General features: G+C 38.6%; 3 protein-coding genes across 6 annotated transcripts in view; 1 reads left to right on the forward strand and 2 right to left on the reverse strand.

Moving 5' to 3' along the window:
• Positions 1-1627: 1627 nt before the first annotated feature.
• LOC111254324 (uncharacterized) overlaps positions 1628-22466 on the forward strand; it is a 39770-nt gene continuing 18931 nt past the window's right edge. The window contains exons 1-6 of the mRNA XM_022815030.2: positions 1628-3104; positions 4664-4782; positions 5033-5302; positions 5871-6227; positions 6643-6762; positions 7154-7378. Coding sequence (XP_022670765.2) covers positions 3095-3104; positions 4664-4782; positions 5033-5302; positions 5871-6227; positions 6643-6762; positions 7154-7378 — 1101 coding nt within the window. The 5' untranslated portion in view covers positions 1628-3094. The remainder of the gene's footprint in view (positions 3105-4663; positions 4783-5032; positions 5303-5870; positions 6228-6642; positions 6763-7153; positions 7379-22466) is intronic.
• LOC111255028 (uncharacterized) lies at positions 10287-14371 on the reverse strand. Of its 4 annotated transcripts, none has more exons than XM_022816658.2 (4): positions 14146-14371; positions 12037-12278; positions 11504-11709; positions 10287-11161 (listed from the first exon to the last, which is right to left on the reverse strand). In XM_022816658.2, exons 1-4 carry the CDS (start codon positions 14198-14200, stop codon positions 10975-10977), a joined length of 690 nt encoding a protein of 229 aa, XP_022672393.1. In that variant the 5' UTR covers positions 14201-14371; the 3' UTR covers positions 10287-10974. The 4 variants fall into 4 exon arrangements, 3 of the variants coding, with proteins under 3 accessions (XP_022672393.1, XP_086830080.1, XP_086830081.1); XR_002675330.2 differs by lacking the exon at positions 14146-14371 and having other exon boundaries at positions 10329-10576; positions 10915-11161; positions 12037-12381; XM_086973954.1 differs by lacking the exon at positions 14146-14371 and having other exon boundaries at positions 10326-11161; positions 12037-12381.
• LOC111254327 (uncharacterized) overlaps positions 18202-22466 on the reverse strand; it is a 5516-nt gene continuing 1251 nt past the window's right edge. Inside the window, exons 2-6 of the mRNA XM_086975023.1 lie at positions 21699-22462; positions 20911-21129; positions 20545-20708; positions 19952-20076; positions 18202-19786 (exon numbers count right to left, since the gene is read on the reverse strand). Of these exons, the coding sequence (XP_086831149.1) occupies positions 18873-19786; positions 19952-20076; positions 20545-20708; positions 20911-21129; positions 21699-22462 (2186 nt within the window). The 3' untranslated portion in view covers positions 18202-18872. The remainder of the gene's footprint in view (positions 19787-19951; positions 20077-20544; positions 20709-20910; positions 21130-21698; positions 22463-22466) is intronic.

Genomic DNA, 22466 nt, shown 5'->3' on the forward strand with positions numbered 1-22466 from the left:
TCGATATCTTCATTTACATGGATATAAACGTGGGTATAGGGTGGTTTGACCTAGCATACACCTCGGAAGCTATCAAAAAGTGGGCACGCACAAAAGTTTATTGACTATGTACCCCCACATGTTGTAAGCGTCCAAGCATCTGATGTATTGGCTGAAGTCATTGCTAGTTGTTTATCCTATTCTATCCTTCTCTATCCTATTTTTTCGTTTAATAATACTAAAATCAATGCACACAGTTGGAAAATTTCATGATATGATACTGGCATCGTTGAGTGATGGAATCTAAAAGTGGTTATGTGGGGTGCTAAAAAAACACGATTACAATGTCTCTTATTTACTCCTATTTGAACTGTCAAACTGCCAGAACCATTTAGGCGTTGCGTATACGACGACCGTAAGCTAAGACTTAAAGCAGCTTATAAAGGTCAAAAACGCAATTTTTAATTTGAAGATTTGATTTTTCAAATCCGTTCACCCTGAGTTATATTTGAAGGAGGATAATTGTTAGATAAGTATACATCTTTGTTTTACAGATACTCAGCGTAACTCGAATAAGTTATTGGGGCTGCCTCGTAACTTCCGGACTTGGAAGGGTTATGAATTAGAGCAAATACGGAAAATGCTGCCGTTACCACTCCCGTAGGACTCATTGTAGCCCAAAATAAAGATAAAACTTTGTGATCCGTATACGAACGACGATAATAGTCTAGTATAACATTCAAAAAGCTTTTCGTTAATGGCCAATGAGAAAAAGAAGCAATATACACAAACTGATAGTATCTACGTACCAACCCAAGATATTCTTGCAAAATACAGAACATTTAACTAAAAATGCATTTATTCACAAATATGATGTTTATTGTCGGTGTTCTCTACGAAAAAACTGAAAAATAATGAAGCAATCAGAATGTGAGTCATTAGCATTATTCCTGAGTTGAATCGGAGTAGAAAATACCATTAAATATTGGTTACACTTCTAACGACTCTAAGTATCAGAAGTTAAAATCATGATAAGTTATATTTCATTCATGATATCCCGACAACAACTCTAAACAACAAATCAGATTTTTCAAATTGATTTAATTGTGAGTTTGCTGTGTGGCTGCTTATGGTTTGCTTTGACTTTGATTTTTCTAAAATTCGTTTGCGGGAAAAAGGAGCATAAGTGGCAAACTGTTCTGAAATTGCCTTTGGGTGCATTTCTCCGAAATCTAACTTATGTATCATTTGCCTAGTGTTCCTATTGCAAAATATATTGATTAATTTACCACCTTAATTTCCATGGAAACAAATTTTCAACAAGGTACATTGTTAGAGTTATTTAAGTTAACTTCTCTGTATTCTTAGTCGTTTCAATAAAAAAAAAAACTGTAACTTTATAGAAATTTAAATTTGAAGGAAGCATTTGTTTAAAAGTCAAGTTTCACATAAATCAGCCCCCAACAACAACGTGGTAAAAAAGTTAATTTTGTAAAAACGTAAGTTCTGCTAAATGCGAAATCGGTCCCATAAGGCCCTATATAATTTCTCTAACAACATTCTGTACTACAGACAAAGGAAACAAAGTCATCCAAAATCTAAGTCGGTATGCGTCGATGATATAGGCGTACATCCTTTGGAAACTTGTATTGAAACATTTACCTCGTAAAATTTGTGCGCGGTAGACTAAAATGTACACAACAGGACACATTGACTTTACTTGATAATTATCATTATTTTGGAAAAAAACTACTCGCCAATGGAAGAATTGTCTGAGCCCAATAAGCCCGTTTCTATCTGCTTTATTATGTACACGTATTGAAAGAAGGATCCGACACGAACAGATATAGCCAGTTGTCATATTTAAGGTCAGAGTTCAGCCAACGGGCAAATCCAGATACGAATGTAGCCTCATCGAGAGTTGATTTACTTGTCACAGTACAGCAATGTTTCAAAGCACATGATTTCCCAGAATGTTTCTGCCTTAAGATGAGTGTATTATACTTAATATTATTAAGTAATCACCACTGTTGTGCCGTGCGCCGGAAATATCAAAGTATAAAGCAACGAAAAGTTGGTTTAATAGTAGATTTAAACCGTATTCTACATGTATATATGTACACGTTTTTTTACCATTTGTTTTGGACCTGAAGGCTATTCTAAAGTGTTGTCACAAATATGCTTATGAAACCAACTTGGTGATCTAAACGCCTAATATTTTAGTTGCAGAAGCCAGTGCTCGGTCATGTGAACTTCTCCGTAAACATGTACAACACAACATTTATGACTAAATAGAAATTTCGAGAGAAATGTTGAACACGGAGTACCTGATCACCGCATTTCATCGAGAATACCTACTCATCTGTAATTCTGTATTCTACCCCTTATCTTCTATTACTCAACATCTAGCGCATTATCTTCCTTAGTACGGCTGGCCAACCACTTTTAGCCATGTGTGTCATCACCGATTACAACAAATTTCGCCGGATCAGCATCCTTTTTGAGCGCACGGATTATCTTCTGCTGTTATTTTAATCAACCAGTCAATCAACTTTGGCTTCACTCCCATCCTAGGTTTTCCTTCCCGTGCAAGACAGCCCGCCGTTTATTTTCTTAGTTCCCGTGTTATGCGTTTCAGTGGAAGAGGCGTCCTTGCCCATATCGACTCTGTCTCATGTTCGGACGGGCAGTTACTAATGCTACTATCTATTCTATTGCGCTGTTCGTATTACACTGCACAGCGCTTTCCTGTCCGTGTCCGTCTGTGCTTAGTCCGTCGTCTGCTTGCGGCAGACGAGCGAGTGAGGGGGTCTGAGGCGATGCTAAGTTCCGGTTTCGATTTTGCCATCTGTAGTTTGTTGTGCTTTGCTTTTGGCGCGAAGGCGCGCTACGACGAAATCCTTTCGCATATAAGTCGGTACAACAACCGAACAACTCCATGGAAATGTTTTGCCATAAAGTTCTCGATCTCCATGAACTTATACTAGTTATCTAGACGCGTAAGGGTTCAGCAAAGAGAAAATTTAAGCTTACACTGATTCGTGTGTTTTGTGAGTGGATATTCTCTAGTGAGTGCATCCTCTTGCTCTACCAAGAGTAGCGGCACGGTGACAAGATGAAACAAAGTAGGTTCATTGAGGTTTCTTCTAGCTAACGCAGGTGCTAAATGTAAAACTATAGCTATTTACATGAGTGTTCAAACGTTAGATTTTCGAAATTCGGACTTTGTTGCAGTGTTTATTTATTTGTTAATTAGTGCACATAGAATGACGTTGACAAGGGACTACTATTTCTATTGTAGTAGATAATGTACACAACATTTGCACGCTATAAGAAAGGATCGAAATTATGAATGGAACAATACGAAATGCATTTTTCTTATCAAACTATCTATTACCTGTCAGCATAATTAACGTATCGATCCCATATAAAAGCTATATTCATGAAGTAAAATCTTTTTTGAAGCACAAAGTACACACTTCGTTTATCTGTGGCTCGCAAATTTGGGTTATGCTTTAAACTCTAAATGTATATATTGAATTAAATTTTCTTCGAAGAATTCGATAAGAAACAGCAGAGAGTCAATTCAAGTAGAGATACGTTTGTGCAATCATTGCTGATATGAAGCATATTCGAACTGTTAAAAGATAGGCTGAGCTCCTCCCATCGTATTATCAGTCAGTGCATATATTATATTATATAGTACTGTGAATGATCGGTTAGTGCGTCTTAGATCTAGACATATCAGTACATGGCGTTTAATAATGGCCTCACTCTAAGGTTTAGGTTTGATAATTTGTTGCGAAAAGATAAGCTAGTTAGCAATATATACAAAAAAAAAAAAAGGATCTAACGCTTTGAAGTTTATGAAAATGACAACGACTCTGCAGTTATCTATTGTAATCAAATTCCCTATAAGTAGATTACGGTAGATATTTACTGCTACTTGGAAATCTGGTAATCTTTTCAGTTTATTTGAAAAATTTAGAATATTGCCAAGTCAGAGATGACGATAACATACGTAGCATTAACCTCCAGAGTTGTTTATGATATGATTATTTTTGTCGCAAATCGGATCTAGCCAAAAATACTTATCCGCAGCTGATTTTTAATAGTTGAAAATTAAACTCTAGACTAGCGTCGTTCAACTAAGTGAGCTATTCGATTTTGTAGCGAGCAGCTAAAATCAGTATCACGATCAATTTTATTGTATACATTCGCCTATGACTGCATATATCATCTCGCTTGAAAGACAATTCCGGACATTACAATAAAATAGTTTAACAAATATTGACAAATAAACAGTTTGATTACTCTATCGGATGCTGTTAACCAGTTACGATACGCGTTTCTGACTTTGAATTTGGTATAATAATTGCACCAATTGTGAGAACGATCGCTGGTTTTTACAAGTTAATTTTCATGTGTTTATTATGTAATTACTACACTGAGAGCGCGTGATTGGCTTTGAAGCAAAATAGCGAGCCAGGATGAGTATTTTGCATCTATTAATATTTTTTTTTAAATTTTTACGATCTTTAAATTAAGCAAAAGATATATATTATACTTAGAAGATATTTGAGTTGGATTTTAACTTACGGTGATAGAAACGTATTGATACAGGGATCACATGCTAGAAAAAGAAGGCGATTAAAATTATGAACGAAAACGTTACTTGTTACAGCTCGTTTGTCATTCGGGACAAAGCGGAAAGATAGTCCGAGCTCCTTCAGCAACAATAAAGAGACTAACTCGAAAAATGATATCATAGTTATCGACCTATCTGAAAATAGTCCCACAAAGGTAATTAAGATATATTTACTTTATTCAATAAATAGATAAATGGATAAGTGCAGCACACCAGGAATTAAGTCACTATGACTATCTAGTGCACATAAAGATGTCTGCCAAATAGTTTTTTTTTTTTAATTTTTATGCCGCTGCACATTCAGTAGATTTTAAAAACATATACGCTATTTTAAGAGTTTATGCACACCTTACAAGTTTGATTATCCTAAATTCTATGAACTATGAATGATTGCTTTCACTGCAGTCAGCTTCACCACCTACGAAGAAAGTACGACGAACACATGAAACCGAAACTGCTTCTTTAGCTGATAACGTTCCTAAAAGTCCTGTAAGAACATCGGCGAGGAGAAATACGACTACTACATCCGCTGATGTTGACAAGATCGAAAGTCCCGTTAAGCTGGCGCCTATGCAGCAAAGCCCAGCCAAAACGCCCGTAAAACAAAGTCTTGTAAAGACGCCTACAAGACAAAACCCAGACAAAATTTCTTCAAGTCACACAAAAGAACCTCAGGCAAGTGTCTTCTTTCAGCTAAATCACATCGATCAGAAGTATTCACTTTTAGCACAGCTTTCAATATGGAAATGAAGCTTTTGATTAATTGTCTAATTGAATTTTACTGGTACAAATGTTCATCAAATGCCATTTAATCAGCCTAGCACTGTTATTATCCTTCTAGCAAAATGTTTCGCTTTTTTTTTTTACTATCACATTATTTACCTTAGCTTATGGCAGTTTTATCAGATCTCAATTTGATTGAATTTGATTTTTTCTGATTATCATTGTACCTACCCTTGGCGTGCTGAAGCTAGTTTCATTATGTTCCCTGCAACGCTGAATAGTCGACTATATGGTCCGGAAAAATAACCACTCTAAAGTTTCGGATTTGTTTAAATTTTTTAGACCGAATGCTTGTTTATGTTAAAGAATTTATACTCTAATAATCTAAAACTGCATCAACTATATTGTAATCTCGTATTTTAGTCTGAATTTTATTACATCATTAAAGTGCGTAACCTTCAATAATATACTGCATTTTAAAATGCCCATTATAACAGAACTGAAACCTTTCAATCTGCAGGTCACACCACTTACAAAGAAACATAAGACAAGCTCATCTCAAAAGGATGGCAACATACAACTATCAAGTGATAAAGTTTTCAGAAGTCCTGCACAGACGTCAACGAGAAAGTGTTCTAGCAACACATCAACCATCTCTGCTTCTAACAAAAGTTTTACAAAAAATACGTCATCTGAGCAGAGTCCAGTTAAGGTACCGTATCAGCGAACTCCAACAAAAACGTTTTCTGAGCAGACGCCTTCAAAAACTCAACCTCAAAGCAGTCCTACACCAACTCCGCATTCGACTCCATTAAGCCAAACTTCTAGTGCTACTCCGTCAAGTCAAATACGGAACTCACCTGCAAATCGAACTCCCGTAAGGCACAGCGCTTTATTTGTTATAGCATCTATACAAGGCTAAATGATGCTTGTAAAGGAACTTTCTTCCAACATTGGAGTTTTATTATGCATTCATAGTTCAGAAATAAATTGATTCTCTAAAACCTAAAATTAGTAGTTTTCAAATAAAATTAAAAAATTAATAGCAATTACCTTATCAAGGCGCAGAATAAGCAAGTTTCAAATTGACGGTATTTTATTATACAATATAATGAGATTCTCAGAAAAGTGTTGAATGATACTAAAAAAAACAGAAGCGCAACAGGTTAAGAACATTTACGAATAAATTTATACTGCATCGCGATTTGTTAACGGTCATAGCTTTGTGGTCTAAGCTCTTAGACATCTATTAAAATCATCATTATATTTTTCTATCTATTTCGACATTCTAGAGACGAAGTAAAACGGAAATTGCCTACGAGGAGCTCAAGAAACGAAAGGACAGGGAATTTCGTCTTAAAGAAAAGGAAGAGAAGATTAAACAACGGGAGTTTGAAAAAGAGAAACGAGAGGTTAATAAAATTAGAGAGCAAATGTCTACTTTTTAGTCAGCAATTTTCGTCAAAATCTGGACACGCAGATCGAAGCCATTATTTTTTTTTATCTAGATCAGTAGATTTTTGTAACCGCAGAATTCCTCTAGGGGAATTGGGTTAAAGTCATAAATATGATTGAATCCAATGTATACAATTTATGTTAACCACTTTGGTATAGTTTTCTTTTGCAGCGGCTATTAGCATGCACACAATTTCTACGGAAAGTATCTTTCGTTCCTTGTAGTGAAATCTATCAGCATACTTCTCCCTTCTCCCATGCGCTACGCGCTTTGATGAGGCTCAGCATATTAAAGAACTTGTTAAGAAATAGCTGAGTACACACTTACATAGTAGCATCTGCTTCTAGGAAGAACGGCTTCGTCGTGAGCAGGAAAAAAAAGAGTTGAAGGAACGTAAAGAACAAGAGCGTCTAGAAAAAGAAAAAAAACGTGAAGCTGAAAAACTCGATAGAGAGCGCAAGAAGGAGGAAGAACGTCTTGAAAAGGAAAGGGAACGCGAAGAAAAAGAGAAGCTTCGTAGAGAAAAAGAACGCAAAAGGGAGGAGGAACGCCTTGAAAAGGGAAGGGAGCGTATCGATAATTACGTAATAAGCGTCGCCGATGCAAAATGTCCCGTAGTACGGATTTCAACCGAATTACTAAGAGTAGGTCATCCAACGATCGCCCCTACATATGTAGAAAAATATCCTTACTGTACTGTATTTCCTGAGCCTAATGAGCGTAGGCCACAACAGCCATCCGATGAGAAGGTCTTCATTGCCGAAGTCAATGAAATAGATATAGTTCCAAGACATATGCGTATGTTTATCACAATTATTGATAGAATAGGTGAGCGCGATAGGTTGCAAAAAAAACTTCAAAGCACCTACGGCCGAAATAAGAACCAAACAATTCCTCTTAACCAGTTACGCAAAGGTCTACCTTGCGCTGTTCCATTCGAAGGCACTCAGGATTTTCACCGTGCCGTTATTCTGCGACCGGTAGTCAGTCGTCTCGTGCAGGTCTTATACGTAGATTTCGGCACTGTCGCAGACGTGGTTAGCGAGTCGCTTATTTTTCTGGATGAGGATTTCTACAAGGTTCCAGTTCTAGCCGAGCCTGCTGTACTTAGTTTCGCAGTGCCTTGGAAAGATAGACGTGGGGTAGCAGACAAGATACTTAAACAATCTTCAGTCAAAATGATTGTGTTGGGTTGGAGCGAAGAACAGAATTCCATAATTGTTCAAGTCAGTGACCTGGCTTCGTACCCGATGAAATTACGCAGTGAACTGCGTGCGGCTTGAAGTGACGGGACAATTAAACAACTTCAGAGCAGAGTAAGGTAAACCGGTATTCTAGTAATGACAATGTAGTAGAGTAATGGCTGTCGGAGCAAGATACTTCCTATATTTAATAATAAAAATGTCCTTCATCTCAGTGTATGCTTCTGTGGGTCACGTTGAATGTTAGGGTAAGTGACAAGCGGAGAAGGCTAAAACCGTAAAAAAACGAACTACGCTTAAGAAAAACTAGATTTGGTATCCATGGTGTTCCTTCGTGTGTTTTGGTTTCTCATAGAGGCCCTTATTATGGAAGGTGATGGTCGTCTTAAAGGGCGTTGCATGCTCATGTCTCGCTTCCTTCTTTTCCAGGGACTACCACCTAATATCATAGCCTGAACCATACACTAATTAATTTTCAGAAGGATGTAACTACATGTTTATAGTTCTTCTCCGCATATCGGCAGTCAAGTTTTCTGGCCTAGCATTCATGTAACATCAAGTAATTCATAACAACCACTCACGTAATTAATATTTTTCGCACAATCATTGAACTAGAGCTTTTAGAAAACCTCATACTGTAAAAATAAGTTTTTGCTGGCAACTATCAAAAAAGCCATACGCACCGTACAATTCGTTGAGAGTGAATAAAACAAAGCAAGATCCTATTATGTAGCCCAGTGCGAGCTGAGGACACCACAATCACGTATGACGAAAATGTAAGCAAATAAATATAAGCAGGATTTCGGAATTCTCACGCAATGGCAGTTATAAGGCCAAGGCGAGATATAGCGAATACTATTCTCTGGTAAGTGTTTAATGCATAGTGTGCAGCAGTATGCAGAATCAGGTGTGCAAACTATATTACTGTACAAATGACATAATCACTATCGAGTCTGTTATGGAATACACAAGCGATAGAAAAAAAAACTGCATGTGATTTACTCCGATCGTGCGGGCGGAAACTTCAGGGAAACCACTATTGTCGAAATCAAGAAAAACTCTATTATGCATCAAGTTCATCACGAAAACGAACGCTATTATGTTAAGTTTGCTTTTCTGTGAGCTTAGCTTTTAAGTTATTTTATATCTATGGAAGCTTTTTTCTGAAATCCGAAATATTGCCATCATATACGGCGCACACTATATGTAGTTGCGCTGAGAGAATGTTCACTGGCATGTGTTTCAGTGTATGTGACATTCGTAATTTAGATATTTTTGGATATCGCAGTAGTCCCGTGAGCGCGCGCCCGCTAACATCCAGATGTCGCCCAAGACGAATCATTTACAGCATTATCTGAGTGGAACCCCAATCGCCAAAAAAAAGCTACACAAAGGAAAGGGCTATAGATTTTTCTCTCTATACTAGGGTAGCCTAGGGATCTTCCTTTAGAAAGGCAAATATCTCTGCTCAGTCACAGACGACAACGACGAAATAACAAAACGTAGACTTGAAAAATAGGGATTTACTAAGAAATGTGGCTGGTGAGTTAAGTTCCAGATAGATAAGAAACTATGGAGGAGTAAGCAATAACACAGAACACGAATGCCAGTTAAATTTTCTTTTATCTACTTATAGAACGAATACATGTGCACATAGTTATAATGAAATTGTACAAATTAAGAATAAAGCGTTTGCTAATCAAGTAAAGTACCATTATGGTTATTCTTGAGTTCTGAAGGTTCGGGAAATCTGGCAAGGAAGATGTAGTCTATCAGGCGGCGAAACTAAAAACAAGGACTTTCACATGCGTTTATCTTCGTGATATCGATCACCAGTTCAAACGGGCATTTCAAGGGTAAAATTCTGCATGTACCACGAATGGCGAATAACTGTTCTCCTTCACCGTACGTTATGGCTTGCAAAAGCGGTAGGTTAACAAAATTGCGCTAATTTACACATAGTATCAAGGGTATGCGCATTTATACAATTTGCGTTACATAGATTACATACAGTTATAGATAGCTATAAAATCCTAGATCTCCAATCTCAGAAACATCTTTGATGTCTTTGGAATATTCTCTATTTTTGAGGACTTATAGACAAGGATCGCTGTTGTTATTTTTTTGGTCAGGAATGCAAAAACTAAGGTGAGGGCTCCAGCATAGATATTCTTAAAAAAAATGTGGTTAAACAATAAGACAGTTTGGAATCTTGGATTATCAAAACACCATGTCCAGAAATTGTAGAAAAATTAACAACATAAAAAGCATTTCCTCATTTTATTACGATACAAACTTTTATTGTACCATTGTGGCTGATGTATGTTTAAGAGCAATTTCGCCTGTGTTTGCCTGTTTATTTATGAAGTTTATAACGAACTATATGGTAGTTCTTTGCATTTTTATTTTTCTGTGTATCTGCACATCTCTGCACGCATCTGTGTATCATATGTATCTGCACAACCGCGTACGCTCAGTCTTTCTCACTGCTTTTGAGAATCACAATATATGTTTAGATGATCGAGTGCAGCCAGCCTCCTCAAGACGTGTTGGACTTCGTTATATTTCCTGCCGTTTAGATAAAGGAAGTTGGTTCATTCTCTAATGCAATAATAGTGTTACAGCGTCCATACTTAAACGTTCGGCCGCAGTGGCTACGACCCTCCAGATCGATAATGTTTGCGCTGTCATGTTCAATTTTCATGATAGCGGGCTGAACCCCAATAACATACGCTGTGCTTTAGACATCATCGAGCGTCCACCTACTATCGAATTTCATTTTCTAAAACTAAAAACATCACGAGAGATCATTACAGAGAATGAGCAATGATATCGCAATGAATAGTTATTGTGTCTGCGTGTAGTGGTTCTAGTGTTCGTTCAGTCTGACCACTTCCCATACACACCTCTCAGCTACGATGTTTATGAAGCTTATGTTAAGCCTTCCTCGGTGGGTTGAATAGTTCTCACTTCTTAGCTATTGCTGCTGCTGCTGCCGCTGCCGGAGGAGCAGCTACGGGCACGTACCCTGGATAATATCCGGGGTAGCCGTAGCGGTAGGCCCATGGGCCGAATGCAAAAGGTCCGCCCCAGAGGTACGGCGAGGTTGCTAACGCGAGAAGAGCTAACGCACCGATTGTATGGTACGAGAACCTATCGTAGAAAGCACCAACACGAAATAGCACGAAGATGTTGAAATATAAGGGCTAAAATCTATTTCGCATAACGAAAACGTCCTTGATCATAACATCTAGAGAGCCTGCGGACGCGAAATCACAGAATTAAATGGCAGATTCACGCATGGTAGCTGCAATTTGATGTAATTGACAAACCCAACAATCTGAACAATCAGTGTTAGCTTCAGCCACCACTTCACTTCCTCATTTCTATAATGCGTATATACTTATTGAAAAACTACGTTCTACGTTATATGGTAAGTGAACATTCAGATGAATGAAACTGTTCGATCATAATAACCATGCTTAATAAACTAACCTCTTCTGACGAGGACGGCTAAGGTCGCCGAAAGATTCATAATTAGAAAAATCGTCATAGGCCCCTGTTCGTTTGTCAGGATGTCCTGGATGCGGAAGCACATCTCGGCGTGCACGTGACGACAGTATGGAAACAGGCTGAGCAGAAGGTTCAACCCTGGTGTTCACCACCGAAGTTAATGCTTCTCTATTGGTGCGGATGGATAGCTGTCCAATTAAAAGAACCATACAATGAAGCAATTACGAGAGAATCGGTTCAACAATGAAGTCAAATCGAAAGATCTCGCTACGAACAAATGTTTGCCGTGATGTATACAGCAGTCTCTTAATTAGCACATGATAGTTATTTTTTACACTGTCCTAAAAAGGAATTATGTCTACCCATAGTTGTCCGGTTAGGGGTTTGGCTGAGAAAAAACAGTTATGATAAGCAAAATAACTGGACAGCCCAAATATTACTTATAGTAAGATGTGCGATTGTTCTTTTGCTGTTCGTACTATTTTTAAAATAATTCAAGGATAGTGGGCCCTTACCTTGTCCATAGCTACGGAAATAATGCGGAGAGATTGCAGTGAAAGCTGGTGTTCAGTTACGAGAAGCTTAAGAATGTTGGCTAAATCCCGGACCGATTTGTCAATCGGCGCTTTGTCAAAGCTTTTCATAGCGGCTGCTATCTTTTCGTCAGCGACATTCGGATTAGAAAATATTTCCTGCAGAAGGTCGAGTTGCTTCAGGTCGGGGGTACGAAGTTCTGCGGCCGGCTCCTCGGCCAATGCTACGTGTGCGGGTTTTGTTCGGTGAGGGATTCCACGTAGGGATTGCAAAAAAGCGTTGCAAACGTTTTTTGTATTTGCAGGATTTATCAAAGAGAGCATCATCTGTCGTGTGTTAGTTAAAGCTTCTATTTATATATGCCATAAAGGACGAGGTGTAAATGCAAGAAATCATCTCATTCGATAAACATTGAATAAACTTTTTTGTGACTTTTTCACTGAATTTATGAGAGAACCTTAACATGAAACATATAAGAACAAATGCGTGCTACATTAAGAATGAAACTGGTAAAACTAATAGTCTTAGCTTTTGGAGATTGGCGATATTCAAGATCTCTGCTAAACCGATGTATTTCAAAGATATATTATAATTATAGTTAATTACTCATATATCATATGCAGTTATACTTAAATAAACGGTCATCCATGTAGCGTGTAACGGTGACGCTAATATTTTCAGGATTTCTAGTAATCTCATTACTCTATCATCCGGGTTTGCCTTTTGGTCTAGATTATGCCTGATAAAGTTTTAAAGGTAGGTATTAATTAGTCGATTATTTAGCCTAATTTAGCTTGTTAATTTGCTCTAGTCACACACTGATTCTCAATTACATGGCAGCAAGTCAGCGCTTAGGCTGTATTCTAAAGCCAGTTAACCATGTAGAATTTTCTGTTCATCAACGATATTACTGTTTCGTTAGTCACTTGCTGCTTAATTGTATTCGCTAACGCGTCCGTGATAGCTTCTTCTAGCGCTTTTCCTTCTTCCATATTTTTATTGTTTCCGCTCATCTCTGGTTAAGTTCCCCGACTTATGCCAGGGTTCATGCTTCTATCCATTTCGTTGTTGATCAGGTCCATGGCTGGCACATCGGCTGCGAATGATTCATTTGCTCCCATAGGTTGTGATAGATCTACAGGTTCTGTGGCTTCTGTAACCGTTGGAGCAGGATCCGTTCGTTGTGATTTCATTGTAGCCACATCAATATCCTCCGGCGTCCGTGTCGTGAACTTTGGTTGAGATGCGGGTACGAGCGGTGGTGCCAAAGGTGAACTTGGACGGGTTCGCGTTGTCAACGTGCTACTTGCGGGGTAGTGCATCACCTGAGTGATCATCGAGTAGGGCACATAGCTATAGGCGTGTTGCCCAGGCATCATGGCCGTGGTCAGGACGAACGGCATCGAAATACTGATCGGAACGCCGGTGACAGGGATATGCCAAATGCTGCTATACTGCGGAGAATGATACTGTTGGTGGGTTTTCACTCCGTTCGGGTAAGGTCGCGCCATGATTCCGGCGGCGGTCAGCTGTAGTTGGTCCTGCACGGCCGCCGGCATGTAGGTTGGGTACGCGTGACCATCTGCGGCGAAGGGATTAAGGGCTCGGAACTCAACTCACTGTGTTCACAAAGTGATACTAATCTCACAGCTTGCGGAATTAATTTCTTCAGTATCGATATTTCGTTTTTTATTTCAAGTGTGTTTGGTCCATCTTAAGATTTGATTGATAGAACAACAACAACGGCAACGTCAACTTCCATTACTAACTAATCATACCAGCGGAACAGTTGCTCTCCAAACACGTAGTAAGAGGACAGCGAAGTCCACTAACTGTGGCTCTAGAAACGGGCCAAGATGAAAGGCATATAATGGTGCTGACAGCCGTGGATATATAATGAGTGCGTTTATGCTGCACGCTTAGACGTAGAAAGATGTAAAGGTCATTATTTGGTGAGTGGGTAATAATGCCATATCTGCAACAAATGCGATGGCGCGGGGTTAAATTGTTCGATATAACTAGCAGGGTGAAAGAGCGCTAATTCCGAGACTTACGGAAGTTACTCGCACTCAAAGCCAAGATCAACTTACCGATGCACTGGAATGCGATAGCCGTTAGGCCGAGCAAAACGAACGAGAACTTCATCGTTTACACTTATACGGGGACCACTCGCTGAACGAGTTTGCGGTCCCGTGGCGGTACGTGACTGATGCAAACGTTCGCTGCCTTTGTTAAAGGGTCTTTGTGGTTTCGAATGACTTGATCTGTCCCTCTGTGATTTGGTATCCTCTGGTAATAACGATACTGTGACCAGTTTCCCTGTGGTTTTATACGAGTAGCCCAGCTATCGTCCACCCTCTCTTACGTTCGAACCCATAGGGACTACTATCATCATGTCAAGTGCGGTGGTCTGCCCATAGTCCTTATTCAGCTTTACATATAATAATATTAATAATAACACTGCTAGCTGCAGTAGCATCAAGGAATAGCACCTCAATCGCAAACATAACAGTCAATAATGCACCATTGGTATTAATGTTAAGATCTTATCTGCTATTCATTTATCAGTGTCATCTGCGAAGATTCAACATGAAGAGAGGATGTTCAGTAGTATTTCATTATTGCTTATAATATGCCCAACACTGTCAATTTACAAGTTCTGCTGGAAGTTTGCCATTATTGATAACGGTCATCCTTATTGTGGGGAGTCGTTCGTGTTTTACCCAATGATATTACATTGGATGAAGAAGCAAATGGCGGCCGGAGCTCATGTAAGTTCTCATTGTAATTCTAATTAAGCAGATTGGCCATAAGTTGGAAAAGAGATATCAAAGAGAAAGAAAAAGTGTTACATGTCGGTAAAAAATGACCTAGTTTCGTTTGTAGCATTGAGAAATAATGAAGTCAACTCTTCCGGCTCGAAAGTTGGTCAAAACGGATTTAACATCTGTTTTTACTATTGCTATGTAAACTTATCTATATAAGTGCCTCACTATTAACTGGGTTTCGAAGATCATAGCGGTGAATGGGTTACGAGAGTCGAAAACACGGCAGAGGTCGAATGTATAATTCAATAAGATGGCTTCAATAAGATTTTGTAGCTTTGCATTTTCCAAAGGGTTATTGAAGAGACAGTATCTTTTTTGTACGTATTTTTAACAATTACTGAATGTCTGCATCTTAGAAAGACGAGCGACGGACGATATCTTACATATATGTTCAATGATAAAGGGAAGCCTCGATAATACTATCAAAAAATATAGCGACTCTTTTCCTCCACACCAATTTACAAACTTTACAATGAACTTCAATATCATATAGAACTGATATCGCCACAACAGATAGAGACCATAAGGCTAGTAGTAGGTTTCATTGTCGTAGATTAGAGATTACCCCTCAGATATCTCATTTTCTCTGCCGTTCATTGCTTGTTTATTCACTTATATTCAGCGCCACATCAGGCTGCCATGATGACGAGTCTGTTGGGTTCGAGACGTTTAATATAAGTTTATAGCTTATTCCTGTTCTTCTGGAGCTGATCTTTATCCTGAGAATATTTAGCTTTTTTTTATTGAATGAGATTTTTAGAATTTTGAGAATGAGAGTCTTTTGAAGAACTAATGATATAAAGCACACATCGATTTCTTGTTTAGGTACGTATTTTAGTTAGCGAATTAGCTGATTCAATAATTTCAGTAAACGTTTTCTTCTGTTGATTTAGCCTACTTTTAGACGGTACCGGCTCATAACTTAAAACACTCAGCCAGTTTTTCTAGTCACGGGTTCGCTCAGCGTCAGTATGACGGTTGTGATATCAAGGGATTCAATAACTTCGCTTGACTAATACATATCGATTTATTAGCGTTATATTAAATTAAGATAAAGTTATGTTAATACAATTTCGATAACAGAATTTTATCGTTATACAATACAAGCTTTCGCAAAGACAATATACCATTCTTTCTAGGACCTTGTTCTTTGAATATGCTTTTCAAACGGGCTTCTTTCGTTTATTTACACGTAGAGCTATGTCCAGGGTCCACACAAATAGCATGGGATACAGAAATATCGATGTTCTGGCTTTTCCGTTGCTAAACACCTGGATATGAATTTTTTTTCTGTTTTGGAATATAATAAAATGTTATTGAATAAATACCTATTAATTCAAAACATGACTATTTAGCGTGCGTTCGCTTATGCTTTTATTTATTTTTCCATGTAGCACATACTATTAAATTTTCAACAGATGCTGTAAACGAATTCATGTGCCAGTCCAGCCAACAAACGAACTAAAATAAGTATACTTATGGATCAGTACCTATTCCTGTTTCGGTAAAAAACTAGAGGGTTTCGTTCCAATTTTAATCTACAGATGGGACCCCGCAGCGACTTAGGTATGCCATGGCAATCGTATGTTAGGCGAAGAGACAACTTCAACGAAATAACCATTATTGCAGTTGGATATATAGCTCTTACCCTTTTCCCAGTAATAAATTAACAAATGTCTCGTATTAAAAACGAAAAAAGCTACCGACTAAGGTGCGGGTAAATTTGAATGGTGAATACACATAGATATAGCAACGGTCGAACCTTGGACAAGGGTAAAAGAAATTATTTTGGAAAATATCTATTCTAGAGCGTAGGTATTTAAATAATTAGTCGCTTAAGTTAAAATAATTATTAAATGACTTGAGGTTTCAGATCCCGTTTGAAAAGCATCAGGAATGGTAACAAGTTTAATAATTTAATTGCACCGCAGGACTTATAAACTGACTAACATGGAACCGTGTTAGGAAGTTTTTGTGGATACATTTTTCTTCATTTCTTGTGCTTTTTTAACTCAAATGCTTTTTAGCAACCTACTATTGTTGAAATTTGAATTAACTATGAATACTCATAATATAAATTTTGAACCAAGCATGTACTAGTAAAACCTATCCAATATGTCCTCGTTTGCATTTACATAGAAATTTTGAAAAGAAATACCGATAGATTTTTAGATTTTATAGATGGGCTTAACTGGCCTGATCTTTTATAGATTTCTAAGCTGCGAGATTTTAAGATCGCTACTCCACGATTAAATGGCTATATTCTGAGAATGAAATGCCTTTGCATGAAGCGTCTACAAACCGCTAGTCTAAGCACAACTACGTTAATCACACGCCGAAAGCCGCGAAGAGTAAGTGGAAGCTTACGTTGCAAGGTGTCAGGTTCGATATGAAGTACTATTATATATGGCATGCTTCTTTTTATCGGTTATTGGCTATCCGGTTTGCTGCATTAGTGAGATATGAGCCCATGATGCCTGTGCTCCCTATGTGCGGAGAGCCGCGAAAAAGGGACTGTTTGTTGAACTAGCTACGGCCATAGCCACTAGCCACGTCTTGCCGATTTGTTATGCCATTACGCCGTACGAAATCTCTGGCTAAACGTGTTGTATGTTCTGCCGCTGTCAATGACATTGAGATTTTGGTATCCGCTAGCCCTTATGGGTACAGCTACTCTTGGGGATGTGCATCATCGATGATCGAATTCTGGTTCAGGGTAGTGCGGGAGAAAAATTACAATCGAAACTATCACTTGGGCGCGTTCTCGTCTTTACGTTACAGGTTAGTGCGAAAGCGAATGCGGGATTACTCATTATTGCGATTCTACACTATATAGTATATAAAATAATTGTAAGTCATGGCCGTGCATGTTACTAACCAAAATTCGATTCTATTATTGCAAAACGTCGAACATCTAAATTTAAGACTATCCAAATCCCTTGGCGGTTTGCGACGACATGGTCATCACACTAATGGGCTTGGAATTTTCGATGTATTTTGAGTGGCGGTCCGCACATTGACTGGGCAAGTCTGAATAAGCTTCTACTACCCCGTAATATCTTTTTAGTTTAAAGTCATAGAGATAATACGTTAAGGATTCATAAAATGTTTGTACAACGTGCACTTATATAGAATATACTTGCATTGGAATCAGCCAATGGCAAACCGTTTTATCCGACCTCGATTGTCAAGCTTGAACTAAGGACACGTCAAGGTTATAAATCGCCTGAGCATTTGTACAGTTCGTCTCTACATATCTAGGCACCACACCACCTAGTAGGCACCACATAGTTTGAAATAAAAATTAAATGTTGCTAGTTGACTTTATAAAATACACAGGTATCGTTTTTGTTTTATTTTTCTTTGCCTCTGATAATTGATTATACTACAGTTTTGTGCAGCCTCCTTCTGTAATCTAGTGTGAATAATAATGAATTAATGACTTTTATTTTTGGAAATATTACTGCCAATATTATTAGTTGTTCATTTTGTTTTTCATTTCTTTTTATAATCGATATACCCTCTAAATCACCGATATCAAATTCATCAAGAAAATTATTGCCCTTATATAGATTCGTGCTACTCATGAAAGCAGCTATATATACGCCACGTAATCCAAGAATCAAAACTATAGGCTATAACGATATAAAGGAAACCTAAAAAGGAGATATCATTAAACGTGCTTTTATCCCGTATACACGCTTTGATTATTCTATCTAAAGACAAATAAAGAAAAAAGTACTAACTTAGCATTGGATATCCACCACCAATACCATCACAATGTTCCGAATCACCATATATAGACACCCCTTTAATGTTTCATAATTTACTCTTTCCTGACTTCTGATTCACTAGAAAATGCAGCAATTCCGTAGCAACATTTTTGTGATTTGTATATAGACGAAATGAACAATCTTCGAATTGGAAATTAACAAAATAAAAAACCGTGCATACGCTATGGTAATCCGTTTGATCCAAGATCACCTAAACTATTCGTCTTCGTCGATCACCATCACTTCCTCAGGGTTAAGCACAGGTCGAGACTTGTAGTCTTGTTTCATTGTTACTGTTCTCGATAGCGTCGTTAATTGAATACGCTTTTTTACCTTAGGCGTGCCCTCGGTAGTAGGTGTCGTTAGACTGCTGTTTGAAAGAGTGCCATTGCCCTTTGACGAACTGCTGAAGAACTTTTTGATAGACAAACTTTTTGAAGTTGATCCCTTTGGCATGTTCTCTTTGCTTTTCGTGTCATTCGTGAATGAGTCTTTACTGTTAGAATCGTGGCTAAAGCCGTTCTTTGCGATCTGATCTTTATTATTTCGTCCTGGTCCTGCTGTCCTCTCTTCCTCAACAACCTCTTTTGTATCTTTTTTGTGAATGTCTTTCTTATCCTTAGCTGGCTTTTCTTCTGCCTTAATCTTCTTGATAAGCTCCTCCAGGTTATGCATTTTGAGGAGTTCGAGCCTAACCAGCCAACAACTATGCACGTGATCGAAAACAGCGATTGTGCGCAATGTGCGCTTAACTTGCGCTTTACCAAATTTCAAATCCTTCATCTTATTGAGGAATTCCGTTATTACCTGGCTGGTGCTGGAAGTACCGTGCGCAACTTTGATAAGATCAGGAAGAACCTCATCAGGAAGTAGTTTTGCTGAGAAACTGGGCGTTCCTTCTTTGGGGGTATCGTTGTCGAGCTCCTTCAAGCCAAACTTTTCGACCCAATCCTTATTGACAACAAGCCTGTTGTTCTTCGACTTCTTACAGGTCCCTGTTAAAGTAAGCTTTAGGCTCTTCAAACCAATTTTAACGTCACTCACAGATCGCCACTTCTTGTAGAATTCTTCATACAGCTGGCGCACACCACTTTGGAAGCCATGAGCCGTCTCACAGAAAACTTTTAGGGCTGCAAGAGAAACAAAAATGAATAGCCTTTTAATATTGATGCGGTAATGGCAGTTACAGTGAGACCTACGCAGGTTGTATATAACAACTCACAATTAATGCAAGGCACTCTTGAATGAAGCTTATCGAAATAAGAAAGAAATATTTTGATTCTTTGAACGCGCACCTTCATCAGTTAGCATTTTTGGTTCAAGGTGGTCTTTGCTGCTCTTTGGTGTATTGATGATTTCTGGTTCTTGTTCCCAACTCGGTTTGAGGGGGTGGTCCTGAGAGGCAACCAGAAGCACGGCCCTGAAATTCCGTAAGGTGCCCAATGTCTGAGCGCATTAGCGTACGATTTATAGCATCCCGGAATTTGACGAATCTCTATATGCAGGCGTTGACATGGGAATGAGTTTTTTTCAAGGACTAAACCCTTTCAGGCGCGATATGATCGCAATAAGTAAAAATGTCTTAGGAATGGTGAGGACCGATTTTTTTAATATATTACAAATAAGAAGCGTGAAGAAGATAATCACGCTGATAAAATGTAATTACACGATGAAGTATGACTAAGAATGCTTATATTTTGAATAAATCACGGAGGCTCAGGTCGAACCTGATACCGCATAACTATACGGCTCAACACGCTACGCGGCCCCATACAAAGGCAACTAAAACGCAGTTAAATATTCCGCAAGTTACTCGAAAATCCCAATATTAGGCTTCAACTATTCCAAAAGAATATACAAAACAAAAAATCTAATATTTGGTTTTTACTTGAATTGTTGAAGCACTTGATATTCAGCTTCAAGGTTATGTCCTTTCCTTGAAACAGCACAAACAGCAACCATCTTCTTTGCCTGAAAACCTGCCTTTCGCTCCGCTCTAAACTCCTCCTGACGAGCCGCTATTCGTGCTTTCAGAGCTGCCGGGTCAAGCGGCTATCAGAAAGTGTCGAACATTCATGACATCAAAAGGACAGTGCAGAGATTCAGTAAGTCTAATATCGAGCTCCCTGATGACTTATAGGTTTCCACATACAATCAATGACTCCGATAAGTTTGTCTGGAGTTAGTCGCATTAGCATCTTTTAAAGTTCAAACAGAAGTATACGAAGTTTTTTACTCTTTTGTAAAGCCTTACCTGGTCGTCGCTCTCTTCTTCCTCACTCTCACTAAGATACCCGTGAGGAACAAAGAAGTCATCCTCTTCATAATCGTCCTCAACATTTTCTTCTTTGTCCTTTTCGTCGTCGGTGCCAACAATGGACTCAACTTCACCTTCTACATCTTCCCATTCGTCATCTGAGTCAATGGAATAGTCAAAATCCTCAAACTTATTGAACGGGCGTCGTCCAGTAATCTATAGAAAACGAAACATTAAAGAATTGGTAAAAAGTAGAAATTTTTTTTTATTTCTGAGTACCGTTTAGGTATATGCATATATATTATATTGCCACTTGATTTCTCTGATCAGCCTACGTTAATTTATGAGCACCCGGGCTAACATCGTCGTGTGATCCTGCAGCAGTTGGCTGAGCACCTTGCGTTAATTCCCCCGAATTCCCATAAAAGAAAAACTGTTGACCCTTTACGACCTTGCGTGTATCCAGCCATCTTAGACAGTAACAGAACGTACTTTCTTTTACAGAACAGACTTTACTGTTACAAATATTACAAATAAATATAAGGAACCCGATAAGCAATCAATAAAGAATGGCTTTTTTTTTTAGAAATTTTCGGCTGCTTCTTTGTAAGGCCAATGCTATATTATAACAAAAATTATTTATGTCAAAAAGCCAGGAACCCGAAAAAACAACTTTTTCCCGTTTCATATTACGTCTATGGGGCAGCTTCTTTAGTTTAACCTGTTTTTTAACTTGCCCACGAGAACTACAATTTTTAAAACATGTAATCTAAAAGTAGGCTGACCTGTGGACATGTTTTTCTCCAAGTGCCGTAGTAAGCTGGGCGGTAATTTTCTACAAACTGTAGAAATTTTGCCCGTACCCTACCACCAGATGTCGATTCCTGATCATTTATCAGATTTTCAGTTCCCACGACGAAACAATCCGTATCTTCTCTCTCTCGATGAATTTTTCTCTTTTCAGCCTTCAGCGGGCGATAGTTAGTCTTCTTGAGCACGTCGAGGTACAGCATCGTCGACTCGTTCTGAGTATCGGCTTTCTTTATCGAATTCACATTGTTATCTACTGTAGCATCGGCTGCTTTGCCATCTGACTGTTTTTCACCTTGTTCACGAAGCTGGCGCCCTATAATCTCATCGATCTTATTTCGGTCGAACCTAGCTCTGGCAGCAGGTGGTACGATTGCTGCTAGCGCCATGTCTTTCTTTAGCTGGAATGGCTTAAACTTTCCTAGACTTCCATTCGATCCGGAACAAGCGGCGCCGACAGCAAAAGTACTACCATTATAAAAAGCGATCCCACCAATGGTACCATCGTCTGCCCCTATTTTAGTTCCATCACTGGGGTCTTCCGGGCCACCGGAAGAACCAGCGTCTGCGCCGCCTCCACCTGGAAGACTTTTATTCGGTATCGTCTTGACGACGAAGAATGACTTGAAAGCCTGTTTTGCTTTTTGCTTTTTAGCCTCTTCCTCTTTTTGTTCGCGCCGTTTTTCGTCCTCTTTTTTCCGTCGCTCCTCTTCTTTTTCCTTGCGAAGCTTTTCCTTCTCTTC

The sequence above is a fragment of the Varroa destructor genome, unplaced genomic scaffold, assembly GCF_002443255.2.
Source record: "Varroa destructor unplaced genomic scaffold, Vdes_3.0 BEIS01000007.1, whole genome shotgun sequence".
NCBI lineage: Eukaryota > Metazoa > Arthropoda > Arachnida > Mesostigmata > Varroidae > Varroa > Varroa destructor.